Source organism: Symsagittifera roscoffensis, chromosome 3 (assembly GCF_963678635.1).
Source record: "Symsagittifera roscoffensis chromosome 3, txSymRosc1.1, whole genome shotgun sequence".
Taxonomy (NCBI): Eukaryota; Metazoa; Xenacoelomorpha; order Acoela; family Convolutidae; genus Symsagittifera; species Symsagittifera roscoffensis.
The window spans coordinates 75,451,211-75,465,982 of NC_087064.1; the positions used below are offsets into that span (position 1 = coordinate 75,451,211).

Sequence of the window (14,772 nt, forward strand, 5' to 3'; positions counted from 1 at the left end):
ACAAATTTAATGTCTTTCCCGATAGATCATCTATCGAAAATAACAGTAATTTTACCGTTATCGTTCTCGAATGTCATCTCGAATTTACAATATTCAAAACTTTCCACAAAAATTTCACAACTTTTCAAAAACTTTTCACAAAATTTTCAAAAACTTTTCAGGATTGGGGTTATTCAAAAGAAAAGTGGGAGAAAGGAAGGCTGAATTGAAGTCTGGCCTGTTGCCATGAGGCGTCTACGAATGCGGCCTGGTTGAGTTTGAAGTCGAGCGAGACTATGACCAGACTGTCTCGTGTGTCCTCCACATTCAGGGGCAGGAAAGAGATGGAGCCCAGGTCCAGTTGGGCCCTGTGTTGGACCCAAACGAAGTACTCCACCGTGGCACTGAAAAAAAAAAAAAATTTTGATTTGAGAACAAAAAGTGGAAATTTTCTGCGATGAATGTTCATGATTTTGTTTATCGAATGAATCGTATTTAAGTCATGTCAGCAAATGAATTTAAAAAAACATAGAAAAGAGTCGTAATGATGTTTAGAACTTTGTCAGTTTTGGAAGGTTCGAGAAAAAATTGCGCGAAAGTAACCTAGCAATTTTTTGGCTTGATTTTTGGTCGATTTGCCAACGTCTTTTTATTGTGGTTTCTGCGATTCGCGGAGGCTCTGCGCAAGGCGATGCAGCCAGTCTAAATACAGTCCGTTTTCTTACTTCCCCGCATGCTAGACTGAGTTATTTTGTTGAGCGAAGCTCTTTTTTGCGATTCAAGGAAGTTTTTATGCGTCCTGAATATTTACGTGATATCACTATTGCATCCAAAATCGGGTCAGACTGCAATAAACCTGAAGCTAGAGGTCAAGCTGGTATTCGCACACTATCACTTCCATGGCAGGGGATGTATTGCACAATCTGACGCTTTCGAAGTTAACACTTTACCACTATGCTTAGTGTAATCTTTATGATTAAAGCAGTTTTTAAAACTAGCCCAATGTTTTCAGAAAACTGAACAAACATAATGGTAATTTTTCAATTTTACTGAGTGTTTTATCAAATAAAAATCACTTGCGATTAAAAAAGTCATTCATTTTTGCTCTTTACTTTTTACAGATTCTTAGTTACCTTCATGTTTAGCTAATAAAAGTGAAGTAATAAAATTAAAATTGGATTTTTTTTCGTTATGATTTTTATAAAACTAAGCATATATATTGTAGACTTGAATGTGTAAAATATCATATCTATCAATTTTTTTTGTTTCTAAAAACCTTATTTTTCATCAAATGAAGCCAAAAAAATGCAATTTCAAAATTTTTTTGAAAACTTCATCTGACAAGCTAGGTGAAAAACAAAATGAAAAAAATGTTTATGGTAGCGCATAAATGCGATCAAAACTGCTCGTATAAGGGTAGTGGCTTCAAGGTTTCGACAGCGTTTTCATGTATCTGAAGTAGTTTTACGTCAAAATTTTAACCAAAAAATCAGAAGCAAAAACTATTTTTTTGTAACCATTCCCTTGCACGCAGAAATTTTTAAGAAAAAATGTTAAGTTTTAGAGCTAATAACTCGTTACATGGAAACTTACTTTATTTTGTAAATAATTTTTTGCAGGTTTAGTTTTGAATATGTGCAAAATGAGCCGGTTTGGCAACTTTCAAACCCCATAATTTTGCATCAAATGACGAAAAGTGAAACTAGTTATAATTTTCAGCTCAATAACATCATTATTTTCCAGAGTGCAGAGTGTACAAATATTTTGTAAAAAATCATTAATTCAAAAGTAGAGTTTGTCTGGAGAAAAAAAATACCCAAGAACAAATTTTTCGTCGTATTCAAGGAAAGTTGAACCACAAATAGCTTGCTAATTTTATTTCGAATTGGCATCTGAGCCCAATTAATTATCAAAATTAACGAAAAAAAGGTTTCACAAAAATGATCGCACAAAAACGATGTTATAATCTTGGGCTTAGGTATTTTATATGACCTTCAGCTGATCATAAAATTGTGTCGAAAAGTGCTAGTTAAAAAGTCAAATTTTGATATTGTAGAAAGTCGGAACAAAAAGGAATATGATATTGTTCCAAAAAGTAAGCAAGAAAAGCATAATACCAAAAGAATTTTGCTGGTCTTAATGCAGTCCTTTACAGAGCAGTTTATATATGACATTTTTTATATATCTGTTATTTTCACTTTGACAGATAAATAAAAAATACGGTATTTGGGGCATAACAATGAGAGGTTAGCCAAATCGAAATTGTTATGATCAGACAAATTGCAATACGGAAAGCCTTAAGACACTTAAAAACAAAGTTTCACGCAAGTTTGCAGCAAAGTTCTGAAAATCAGAGCTTTTTTTTTCTTCAAAAACGTAAGTTTCATAAACGTTTTTTCTTGTTTAATGTGACCTCCACTAACTGGTCATATGAAGGTTCCTTGTCGTTCCTCCAGTGTTGCAGGGAGGGCATGTTGTCCCCCACGTGACTAAGGGACACTCTGACTAGTTCCAGGGCAGAGGGAGACAAAGAGGAGTTTCCCGCACCCGAGGGGTCAAATTCAAAGGTCACCTGAAAAGAAGACTAATTTGATCGATACTGGACAATACTTGCAAATCACATGCGAGAGAGAGATAGAGAAAGATTGAAGTTTTTACCTATGGCCCAAACTAAACTAAAATTCTATTCTTATCACCTTATATGATACTTATTGCAAAGTCACACTTTGTTTGATTTCTGGTCGTTTTTAAGGAATTGTTGCAGGGGCGGGTCTAGGATTTTCTCGAGCGGGGGGGGATTTTCAAAAATTTTGTCGACCTTGTTTTTCATAAGCCGACTGAATTGATATTCCGTGCGTACCCCAGAACCCAGAATACTATTAAAAACCTCTTTGAAAAAATAAAAATTTTTGAAAAAACTAGTCAAAAATGCCGTTCTTAGGCACTTTTTGGAAAATTTTGACCAAAAAAATTGCGTTTTTTCGCGCGCGCTCCCCTCCCCCCCCCCCAAGGCGCCTTTAGAAAAATTTAGGTTTGGTCAGCCGAAAATGAATGTCATAAAATAGTGCCAAAGTGGGGACCCTTTGGTTGGTGAGAGGGTCAAATCCCTGAGGGGAGGAAACTTTCCTCGAATAGCAAGTTTTCTTCGACACAGAAAAAATCAACGTTTTGATGCACTCAGAATCACAATTGAATAGCATTCATACCTTAACTCATACGTTTTCATGCACAAAATTCAGCTAAATAATGAACTTGTGAGCTCTATTTACCTTCGTGTTTTCGTACAGAATGGCGTTGCCAGGTGGGAACTGAATCCTGAACCTGAGCACTCCCCACCCGTTCAGGTAGACCACTGACTCATCCGCCGGGTATCCGGGGACGATGAAGGGGTCTGTCATCTCTACTTGAGGCACTGGGTCCTCCAGCAACTGAAAATAGAGAAGAAAATAGTTAATTGAAATGAAAATTGGACCGTAAAAAATATTGAACCGCTGAAGGGAAGGCATCCGTACCCCCCCTAATTTCGCCCCTGTGTTTCACGCTCCTATAGGCTACTCGGAATTTTCAAGTGTTACATGCATGCTTTACTTGGACGGTTTTCTTTTTTGACCAATTTTATAAGCTACCAAAATATTGTGGTTTTTTTAAAATTTTGTTCTAAAATTATAAGTATATTTTATATGATTTATACTGGTTCTCAACGTTTTCAACAATGTAGACGAAAATTGGAAAAAAATTTTCCGCTTAGAGACACCTGAAAACTGATCAGTAAATCCAATGATGATCTCCCAGGCAGAAATAAATAACTATAATCCCGTTTTTGGTGAACTTTTGTATATTTTTTCTTGGCAACAATTTATTTTTCTAAGTGATTCCTACCCGGAATTTGGCTGGTTGTTCGCTGGTGAGGGTGACGTTGCTGTAACAGGTGTCGCATGTCTCCCCATTCACATACACCACAAAGAAGAACTCATCCTCCGCCAGTTCACGGGAAAAGGTAGCCAGAATGGACACCTAAATAGGAACAAAATGATTTCATCGTGACCAGAATCAAATCTACAAATTTTGGGGGTCCAAGTTTTCAAAATTTTTGAAAAGTACTTTGAGCATCTTGATTTTCGAGCTCTCTCAAAGAAATAAAAAATCTTTTTAGTACAAATTTCTTTTTTTTTGATGAAAAAAAATTATAACCAGTTTTTGGGCATTTTTGGACGATATTGACTGATAAGAAGAACCGTTTCTGGCGCCTCACCTTCTCAAAAATTATGCAATCTAAAACTCCTTTGGAAAATTTCAAGGGTTGGAAAACGAAAAGGTGGCGTTGAATGGTACATAACAGAACCTTGATCGCCCACTAAGTTCAACTCTTCTCCGATTGAGACTAAAGTTTTTGTCAAAACAAAACCAACTTGATTTCAAAAATGGTTTCTACTTTGTGACAACGTTTTCTTGTTTCTCCCCAGGACGTTTCCCCCTTGCCGCTATACCCGCTCCCCTTCCTACATTGCTTTTTTAAACGCTCAGATGGTAAAATTTATCAGTAAAAATAAACTGAAGAGTCTGTTTTATAATATTAAATTGTTTCCAAGTGAAGTAAGTCATTACACGTACAGAAGTATAAATAAAGAGTTTTTTTTACAAAAACATCACTTGAGAGAGCGCCGTCAGACTAAATTAAGCCTGTTTTCTAAGTTTTCTGATTAAGTTATTTAATTTATTGTGTTTCTTGCGAAGTTTTCGGGTGCGTTTATAAATACACACACTGCATTACAAATGTTGCTTGCGTTTTGTTTAGTGATGACCCAAAATAAGAGTTAAGGTTTGAGTGGTAGAACTACTAAGTTTAATTAATTTTGAACAATTTTGTCTGAAAAAAAGTCTCATTAAATTCAATCTAAATCGATTAACCACCCGGGTTGACGTCGATGTAAGAAAAATACCTACCATAAAATTTTATATGTGAAGACTATGGAAAAAATGCTTGCCAAACAATTTTCATAGAAAAAAATTGTATGACAAGCAACTTTTCAATGAAATTTTTTTTCAAAAATTATCGCAAACTGGCTTAAAACTCGAGCAAATTAAGTTGGTGGCAGTTTTGGTTACATGAGAGCAACTTTAGTACCATTAAAAATTTTTGGTAAAAAAAAGCTGATCATACAATTTAAAATACGATAATTGTATGATATGCTATTTTTCCAGAAAATAGATACAAAGTTGATGTAAAATTTGTTTAATCCTTTTTTGATAGACAACTTTGATTGTAGAAAAAAAATGCCTGCAAAATTTGACACTTTGTATTGATAACGTAGTCAAGGTTGAGATTTTCACCCGAAAAATGCAAAAAAGCACAAGCAAGTAATTTTTTTAAAAATTTTAGTATATTTTTGGGTTTTGTATGCTATGTTAATTATGAATATGTTAAAAAAACAGGCCTTTTTCCTCAGCCGCCAAAATTTCAAAGAAACCGTTTTCTAGACGTATACAAAAAGTTAATTTTTTGGTATTTATTTCTACTTGAAAAGATTAACATTATCTAACATGGCTAATATCACCCATTGCAGTTTACTTCTGTGCTAACTGCCAGTTAAACTCTAGGTTTTCTAATTACAGAAAATCTTTGATTAGTTTGTTTCGGTTGAAACACAAAATTTCAAAAAATAATTTTTTATATTTGTAAGGGTAAAATGTTTATCATACAATTTCATAGAATGGAAAAAAATGCTTGCCATACAATTTCATAGTACAAAGAATTGCTTTCGCTATTTTCGTAAAATTATTCGTTAGCAAGTATGGCAATATATTGTTAATTTATTTTAGAAATTGACAAAAAATGCTTAATTTATTTTTTCATGCAATTTTTTCAGTCCATGAAATTGTATGACAAGAATTTTTTTAGAATGAAATTTTATCTACATACCGAATTGATCCCCGCAGATCCTTAAGAATGACGTAGATAATTAATTACCCATATTTTTAATAAAGTTATATATTTTTAAATTCTGAAACTAGTTTTTAGGCTGTGATATTGCAAATTTTGGCGTTCGAAATTCGAGAATCTGGCGCATGTTGGCCTGCAATTCAGATTAAAAATTCTAAGCTTTTTGAAGTACATATCCAGCTAAAAATGGGTAGTTTGTAATGGTAGCCAAAGAATGGGTTATAGGTAATGGTCTGAATCTTTTTGAAATTTTACGATAAAATCTTACTTTATTTTACTAATTTTACTTTATTTTTCTAGCCTTTTTCTTGAATTTTGAGCAACAAGAATGTTTCTTTCAAGTTAAATCCAGTTTAGTTGTGATAATAGGCATTTAAAAGGGTTATGTTGTTGAATGAAGAAAATCTACAAAAACAGGGGGTTCAAAAACAGGGGGTTCTTCCATATCTCTAATTTCATCCAGTCAGACCAACTGTTGAACTATAATATTGTAAAACCATGATTTAACCTGCGGTCCGTCGATTTATTCAAAATTTTCAACAAAAATTCTGAAAAACTTCTTTGGAAAATCATTTTTTAAGCAATATTTTGCAAAATGACTGTAGTCAAACCGTTTTACGTTAATTGCAGAGATGTAAGATGTTTGTTGCAACTTTTATAATTACTCTCTTCCTCTCCCCTTTTATTTCAATGGGGGGACTCGTTTTTAAGCACAAAACTCACATATGCGTAACCATTAACCTATGGACTTTTTTTCGTTCCCACACAAGCAAAAATTAAAGAGAATTTTTTTCCTGTTCACAATGTCCGATTGTTATAATAACTGGCATGAGGTCTAATTAAACACATTTGTTCTTCAAATTTAAACTTGTAAAACCCCTCGTTACACTATAAAACACCATAAAGTTGATACTTATGTGAGGTGAGATGGCGAAACAGCCAGCCTATCTATTCGTTACTAGGTACGATAGGGGGAGGGGGGTTAAAGAGATCTGATTGTTTAGTTGAGTGTTTCTACCTTGAAGTTGGCTTTATTGGCACTGGTGACACTGATGGGAACCCATTCTGCAGTGGCTGTTGTAGTGGCACCCATTGTGACGTCATCAGCCTCCATGTTGAAGCTAGACTGCAGTGGTACACAGGAAGATCCACTGGAAAAAAATCATGAACAGTTCAAAAAAGAAATCTGTAATTAACTTGGTTTCCCCTGTATCTAGTTGGGGAAACCAAAAACTAAAATTGTTGTCGAATTTTTTTCAAATTGATCAAATTTGGTTTTTCGAGCCCTCCTTAAGCACTACAAAGACCATAATTTTTCAAAATATCTGCGCAAAAGTTTTTCAAAGATCGTGGCCAAAATGACGTTTTTAGGCATCTTTTGGAAGTATTTGCCAAAAAAAAAACATTTTTGGTGCGTCTCCGCGACTTTGATGTCTTTAGTAATTTTATCAGTCATCCTAAAATTTTTGCACGGTTCTCTTCCAATAAACTTATTTGTATGGTTGTACAAAAGTTTATGTATTTGTTCTCAAAGTGGCAAAGCGGGGAGTTTTGGGCGGCAAGAGTGTCAAAACTCAATCGAACAATATGAACAGATGTGAAATGTTTATTAATTCATTTAATAAGACTTGCAGAGGAGGTGAAATTAAAAGATCCAAGAGGTGCTTACACTTCCTCCAGCAAAATAGCGGGTCTGACATCTACGAGGGCGTCAGAGGGGAAGGTGAGTTGAGCAGTCACGTGGAAGCCGTTCTCACTCGTCGCCTCTGCGTAGGGGATGAAGAGGGCACTGGCGGCGAAACTGAGACCCCACTGGGGACCCACGTAGTCAAAGCTCACATTCACAGAGCGGAACTGGAATGAAGGTGAACAAAGGATAGAAAAATATGGATACTTAGTTGCGGATAGTCTTCTAAGCTCGCAGTTTCTTTATCGAACTTTAAAAAACGATTATCACGTTAGATAAGGAACTAGTTTTGCGAGATATATAATCATATGCTCAAATGCTCGCAAGAGATCTTCGAAAAATTATCCAAAAAGATGACTTTCAAAAGTTAAAGCGAACTTCAGTCGTGACCAAATTCCTATAAACCACTTAAATTTTTTGATTTCGTTGAAAATCATGCATCAATTTTTGTATGCCGATGCCGATCAATAACACAATTTCAGAAAAGGAGGAGCAATATCCCTCCCGCTCCCCCCAAAGACAGTCTCTACCTGACTTAGCCCAAGTTTTCATTATCAACTGTCAATTGAACAGTACCTCGTGTATGCCTCCATCCCAGCCAGTGAGCCGAGTGGTTGAGGAGTCCTTGACGACTGTGGGTCTGTCCCCCTCGGAGTCGACAGTGTACTCTATGAACTCGGACATGCTGGCCCCGAAGTCACTGTTGCGGGTCATGAAGGTCACCACGAAGTGGATCTCGTCCAGAGGACCTGAATTGAGAAACAAGTGTCGGATGCAGAAAGTATTCACAAAATTTTATTGAAAAACAAGTGATCATTTGATTTGTTTTGTGCTTACAATTGTATGAAATGAGCGAATAAAGCATTAAAACAGACATTTTTTTATTATGAAAACTGCTCAAATGAATATTCGTAATTTTCTTAGATTATTTAAACGAGCAAACCTTTCGATAGCAGTTTTTGAAGTTAATTGCTGATATTCTGCTGAATAATTGCTAAAAATCAAGGACTTCGAGACATTTTTTTTGGATCTGATGCTAAAATTATAAATAACTTTTCTATAATTTTGATGATTTCTTTTATATATTTCAATTATTTTGGTAATCTTAGATTCTTTTTAGTTCTTTTCCATCGCCATATGTAAGAATCATTCGAGTCTTACACGAAAGTTTTTCCGGCTAAGTAACAAAATCAGACCGTTTTTTGTCTTACAACTTTTGAATTAGGTCTATAATTTAAATAGAAGGGTCTATAAAAAAATAGCTCCATTTTTCTGCCTTTGAAACAAATTTGGTTTTCTCCATAATTTAATTTTAATTTAGTTCACACCTGCGGCGCCGACTTTGGTGAGGGGTCCGAAGTCGATAGTGACAGTGTGTTTGCATACAGTATCGTTGTAGGGTGGCTGAAATGTGATCTCGTGTTGGGGGAATTCAGTTCCATAGCAACCCAAGAATGACGTGTCCATGAACAGCACGCCTGAAATTACGGCAAAGGGTTTTCTTAGCACTACGACGGTACTATGAAAATATCAGGGAATTGAGATGTGTACACAAAAAGACGAACAGCCATTATCAATGCGATCAACGATTTGTTTGATGAGGATGATTTCGGAGACTAAAAATGACGTCTTTGGATGTTTATGGCACAAAACGCATGTATTCGGCGTCCCAAAAAATTAGTGAATATTGGCGCCAAATATGAATGTTGAGGTTGATTTTGAGTCCAAAGTTGTCACAAAATTTTACCAAATAGTACCCTTTGGTTGATCAGAAAATCAAACCAAGAAAAAAAGAATCAAATAAACAAGAATTGCCGGATGCTTTGCAGTCCGATTAACATGGTCTCAGTAACGCAAATAAACATTTAAGAAAAAATGAAAAACATTCAAATTTGCTTTCTGAAAAAACAGGGCGACCAACTTTTTTTTAGAAATGCACAAAGCGAAGTTATTATGGCTGAATTAGCGTAAATAATGCAGGAGAAATGTATTGAATGCAGGAGTGAATCTAGGACTTTTGCAAGAGGGGCGTTATTTTTAAAACATAATAATAAGAGCACCAGCGGATTTTGGGGGGGGGGGTTGCGGACGTTTCTTTTTCTTCAGGGATTCGACCCCCTGCCGACACTTAGTACTAATTTGAGATATCCATTTTTGGCTGACGAAACCTAAAACTTTTTTGAAGGCGCCTTTCGCCCCAAAATTTACTAATTTTGATGGGGAAGTGAGCGCCAAAAAAAACTTTTTTTTAAAATTTATCAAAAACTTTTTAAAAATTTTTGGCTTGTTTTTTTTTTTAATTTTGCCTGCGGCGCCAAAAATTGGGCCAAAACAGTGTCTTTAGGAGAGCTCGGAAATTGAAGTTAGTCAACCTAAACAAAAAAGGGCTGAAAAAATTTTACAGAAAATTCTAGAACCGCCCTCTGAACAAGAGAATAAATGAAAGTAAGATTCAACAGAAAAATGAAGCTTAATTATACCACTTGAGTGAGCAGTTTTTGGTGGTAAATCTGTCTTTTGATGGCAAATTGTGTCAAGTCGATTTTCACAAATCAAAACTTTGCTGGCTTTCAACAGCAAAGGATCAGCGCAGAAAGACTCTTTAAAAATATGGAAAAATATAAGAGGTGCCTTTGATCTGCGTTTGATCTGCCTAAATGCGCTACTGGTAGAGTGGCACTGAAATTGATGTCAAAATCACAAAAACAGCGCGTCCACCCCTCCCCCCCCCCCCCCTTCGCCGCCTAAGTCCTAAGTGCACTACTGGTTGGGTGTCACTAAAATCTGCGCGATCTCACTCCTGATGAAGTTTACTGTGGCACCGTTATCTACAAAAGCTACCTCTTGCCTACGACCTACACAAGCATCTGCAACTAATACAGAAGGTGTTTTGGGTAAATAAAAAGGCATGAAAAACTCGAAATATGTATCTTGCGGTCTAGATGTCAAAATAAATGCCTTCATTTAAATCAAGTTGGGAGATCGAACAAGGATTTATCCGTGCTGAAGTTATAATTCGACTGTGCTCGGCCAAAGTTTTCACAAGGTTTCGATCGTGCTTGCGGTACGCCATAACGCTGCTCGAGGTATGTTTCGAGCGTGCTGGGCGAAATATTTCAATTTCTTCACACCGTGCTCATTGTAGGATTAGCTCGTGGAATGTGCTCTACGTATGGTTTCACCATGTTGGAACGAATATTTCGATTCGTATCTACCGTGCTCGCAGCTTGTTTCTAACGTCCTCGGTGCATGTTTCGACCATTTAAAGTGTTTTTTGACCATATTCGTGGTTCTTTATACCTGGCTCGACGTATGTTTTAACAGCGCTCGAGATAAGTTTCGACCGCACTCGATGCATGTTTTGATCGAGCTCAGTCAAAAATTTTGGCTCTTTTTCATTTTTACATTTGAAGTTACTGTTCACTTTGTCCGATTGTCGTAAGAATTGACATGCGGACTAATTAGGCTATAACAAGCATATTTGGTCTTCATAATTAACCTTGTAAAACTCTTCGTTAGACCATAAAATTCATGTTTGAGTGAGGTGGGGGGGGGGGGGGGGGGGGGGAGGAAAAAGAGCCAAAATTTTGATACGTTTCGTTTTCGCTTGAGGTATCCTTTGACCTTGCTCGGGGTAAATTTTTTACTGTGCTTGAACTAAATTTTCTATATGTTTCCATCGTGCTCCAGCTATGTTTCGACTGTGCTCGAGATATGTTTCGGCCGTGCTCGATGTATTTTTCGTCCGTGATCGAGCGATTCATTTGATCAGCTTCTATCGTGCTCGAGCTCTGTTTTGACTGTGCTCGAGGTAAGTTTCGAACGCGTCGAGGTGTTGTTTGACAAGATGCGACCAAAAGTTTTGATTTGATTCGACCTTGCTCAAATTTGTTTGGAATATGCTCAACCTAATATTTCCATATGTTTTGACCTAGCTTGTTTGAAAACTTTGATAAGTGTTGTTTGTTATCGAGTTATACCTTGACCGTACTTGAGGCATATTTCTACTCTGCTCGACCAAAAGTTTCTAAATGCGCCAACAGTGCTCGAGATCTGTTTCATTCGAGCGTGCTCGAGGTATGCTAACGGCCCTGATTAAAAATGGTTTCAGTTTGTTTCGACCGTTCTCAAGCTATGTTTCAACCAACTCAGCCGAAAAGTTTAATTGTACTCGAGTTTAATTGTACTGACATTTTATTTCAATCTAATTCGACCATGCTGGCACTCTGTTTCTAGGTATGTTTTGAGGAGTCGCGGTTTTCTTTGATCATCACTAACCAAACAATTGGATTTGATTCGACCTTACACAAGATTTGTTTTGAAAGTTCTGAACCGATGATTTCTCAATAGTTCGATTGAGCTCGATTCAAAACTTTGATATAATTGGTTTGTGTTTTCACGGCCGTAATTCAGAGATTGTTTCGATCTGTTTTGACCGTGTTCGAGCTATGTTTCAATTGTCTTCGAGGTATGTTTTGACTGTACTCAAGATATGCTTCGACCAAGCTCTATTGAAAAGTTAGATCGCGCTCGTAGAATGTTTCTACTGTGCTCATTTTTTTCTTTATTGACCGTGCTAGTGTATTTCGAGCGTGCTCTAGGTGTTTAACGGCCGTGATTGAAAATCAGTTTCGATCTTTTTCGATTATGCTTGAGTTATTTTTCGAGGCAGGTTTCGAAATTCTCGTGGTATTGTTTGAAAAGCAACAGCCTCCAATATATCTGCATAGACCTGCAACGTTTCATTTGTCTCAGATGCCCATTTGAGTAATTTCCTTTTGAAAGACGAGGCCCAAAAATTTACACCCGTCAAGATTAGTAGCGTTTCAACAATTTTATTGAAAAATGAATGCAAAATTTCTGGAAAAGAAAACAGATATTTTCCCACTTCATCTGATTTGTCTAAATTCGTCCCTATGTTTCGAATATGATAGACAAAAAATCCATCTTTGCAATCTTTATATTGCGCGTGCGCTCAAGGTATGTTGCTACCGTTCTTGAGGTAGGTTGCTATGCTACCGTGCTCAACAAACAGTATCCATATATTTCGACCGTGCTCGCGGTTTGATTTGATCGTGGCCCACCATAAATTTCGTTATGCTTTGATTCTGCTCGAATATGTTTCCCGTACTGGCACGAAATGGATTGCAATCATTTTCAAGCAGATATTTTATCAAAGACCTCAGAATTCGATTAGAGTTGGTTTAAAATTGATTTATTTTGATTCAAAAATGTCGCTTAAAAATTTACTTTTAATCGATTCTAAACCAATTTCAATCTAGGTTTTGGCGTTTTATTTGGTTTCTTTTCCATACAGATTCTAGTCACAATCGATGTATATCCATTTTTATTTCATATTCAATTTATACAGATTAAATTCAGATTTTTTCGACAATCAATCATTACAAAAAGTTGGTTATTTTTGGTGCTGATTTTTGACTTGAAAAATAAAATGAGTATAACTATTTAGTAAACTTTTTTGCATCAGGAATGATTTTTTGTAAATTAATTTTTGTTCCGACTTTCGATACGAAAGTAACGGAATATTTGTGCTCGGGGTGGGTTTTTTTTTCTTCAGACAAATTTCGATTTTTTAACTAGCCATTTTCGACGGATTTTTTAATATCATTCAAAAGGTATTGTTGTCCTGAGCTTAAATTTGAAAAGATATTTCACCTATGATTATTTTTCGTAAAGTTATGAGGGTTCAAAGATTGCCATTTTGGCCATTTTGACCAATTTGGGACAATTAACGCGCGATATATAATTCACGCTATTAACGCGTAAGCGGAGGTTTAATCCGTCTTAAAAATCGTTCCAAATTGGTTGAACGAAGCTTATTTGCCATAATTGGTTGTTACAAGGAACGAATTCTATCTTTTTGTACTTTATATGGCGTGTGGGGGGATAATTTTCATAAAAAATTTCAAATTTTAGAAAAAAAATTTTATTTTATTTCATTTCTTTTTTTAATGTTATTACTGCTGCTCCATAAACCTTAAAAGGCAGTCGGAACATTCAGGGCTTCGCCCTAATACGAGCAGTTTTGTTAACTTTAATTATTAGTTGTTCAATCGCAAACCGAATTGCCAAATACTAAACCATCATGGATTGGTATCTTTTTCTGCAAGCTGCTTGGCACTTAAATCAATAAAAACAGCTTAAAATGATTCATCACCTCGTTGCTTGAATAGATAGGTTGCTTGACATTTTTAGTAATTTTAGAAATAGGTTCAACTTCTACCGGAAATGCTTCATTGATTGAATTACTTGTTACCCAATTAATAATTTTAATTAGCCAAATGAAGCTTGCAGAAACAACATAAAATATTTAAAACTATCTTTTTTCAAAATGCTTGCTGAGAAGTTTTTCAAAATTAGCCGAGCAGTTATTCTATCACAGCAAGTTCTTTATCATCACTGAGACTGCTGGATTAAATTTCCTTCAAAACAATCTAACTTTTACCAATTTAATTCAAACTATCAAAACAATTTAGATTGTTTTATAGTTTTTCATTGCTGAAAAATCTTAAATTTTAGCGTATTCTTTTACAGCTATGTAAACTATTTGAAATACTTCACATCTGCATCACGTGAAAGTTTGCTGAAAAACAACAGGTTTAGCCAACCAATTTAAGCCTTCAGAACACGTTTTAGACTACGTTAACAAACCCCTCGCTACACCAAAAAAATTATGCTTATGTGAAGTGGTGTTGGGGGGGGGGAGGGTTTCCAAGTTTGCCTTGTGAAGGTATGTACTTGTAAAACCCTTTATGATTATTGAACCAATTGAAGTTCTTTAACAGCATTTTAAGCTACTGAAACATCTTGAGTTATTCAAACTTTCATCGCTTTAATACTTTTTCACTTTTTCCAAAATAAAGTTATAGAACGCACATCTGAAACAAAAAGCTTTTAAATTTTTTTTTGCTATGAGCATTTTTGTTTTCCAAAAGTTTTCTTAAGAAAAAACCTGCTTTCAGTGTGAGTTTTAAAAATCAAACTGTTAATTGAAAATTGAGCACGAACAGTTTTGAACAATTTTCTCTAACTACGGACCACCTGAATTTTTCTAGCTAAAACTCTTGTTGTTTCTCTTTCAAAGTGACAAAAACTGCAGTTGATTAAACTCCAGACATTTGTAAAAAGAACTTTTTAAACAATC

General features: G+C 35.6%; 1 protein-coding gene across 1 annotated transcript in view; it reads right to left on the reverse strand.

Moving 5' to 3' along the window:
- The window catches only part of LOC134842168 (uncharacterized), a 52,324-nt gene that overhangs the window by 22,420 nt on the left and 15,132 nt on the right, over positions 1–14,772 (reverse strand). Inside the window, exons 3-10 of the mRNA XM_063858383.1 lie at positions 8,936–9,085; positions 8,184–8,356; positions 7,590–7,774; positions 6,939–7,071; positions 3,859–3,993; positions 3,249–3,407; positions 2,403–2,551; positions 218–383 (exon numbers count right to left, since the gene is read on the reverse strand). Coding sequence (XP_063714453.1) covers positions 218–383; positions 2,403–2,551; positions 3,249–3,407; positions 3,859–3,993; positions 6,939–7,071; positions 7,590–7,774; positions 8,184–8,356; positions 8,936–9,085 — 1,250 coding nt within the window. The remainder of the gene's footprint in view (positions 1–217; positions 384–2,402; positions 2,552–3,248; positions 3,408–3,858; positions 3,994–6,938; positions 7,072–7,589; positions 7,775–8,183; positions 8,357–8,935; positions 9,086–14,772) is intronic.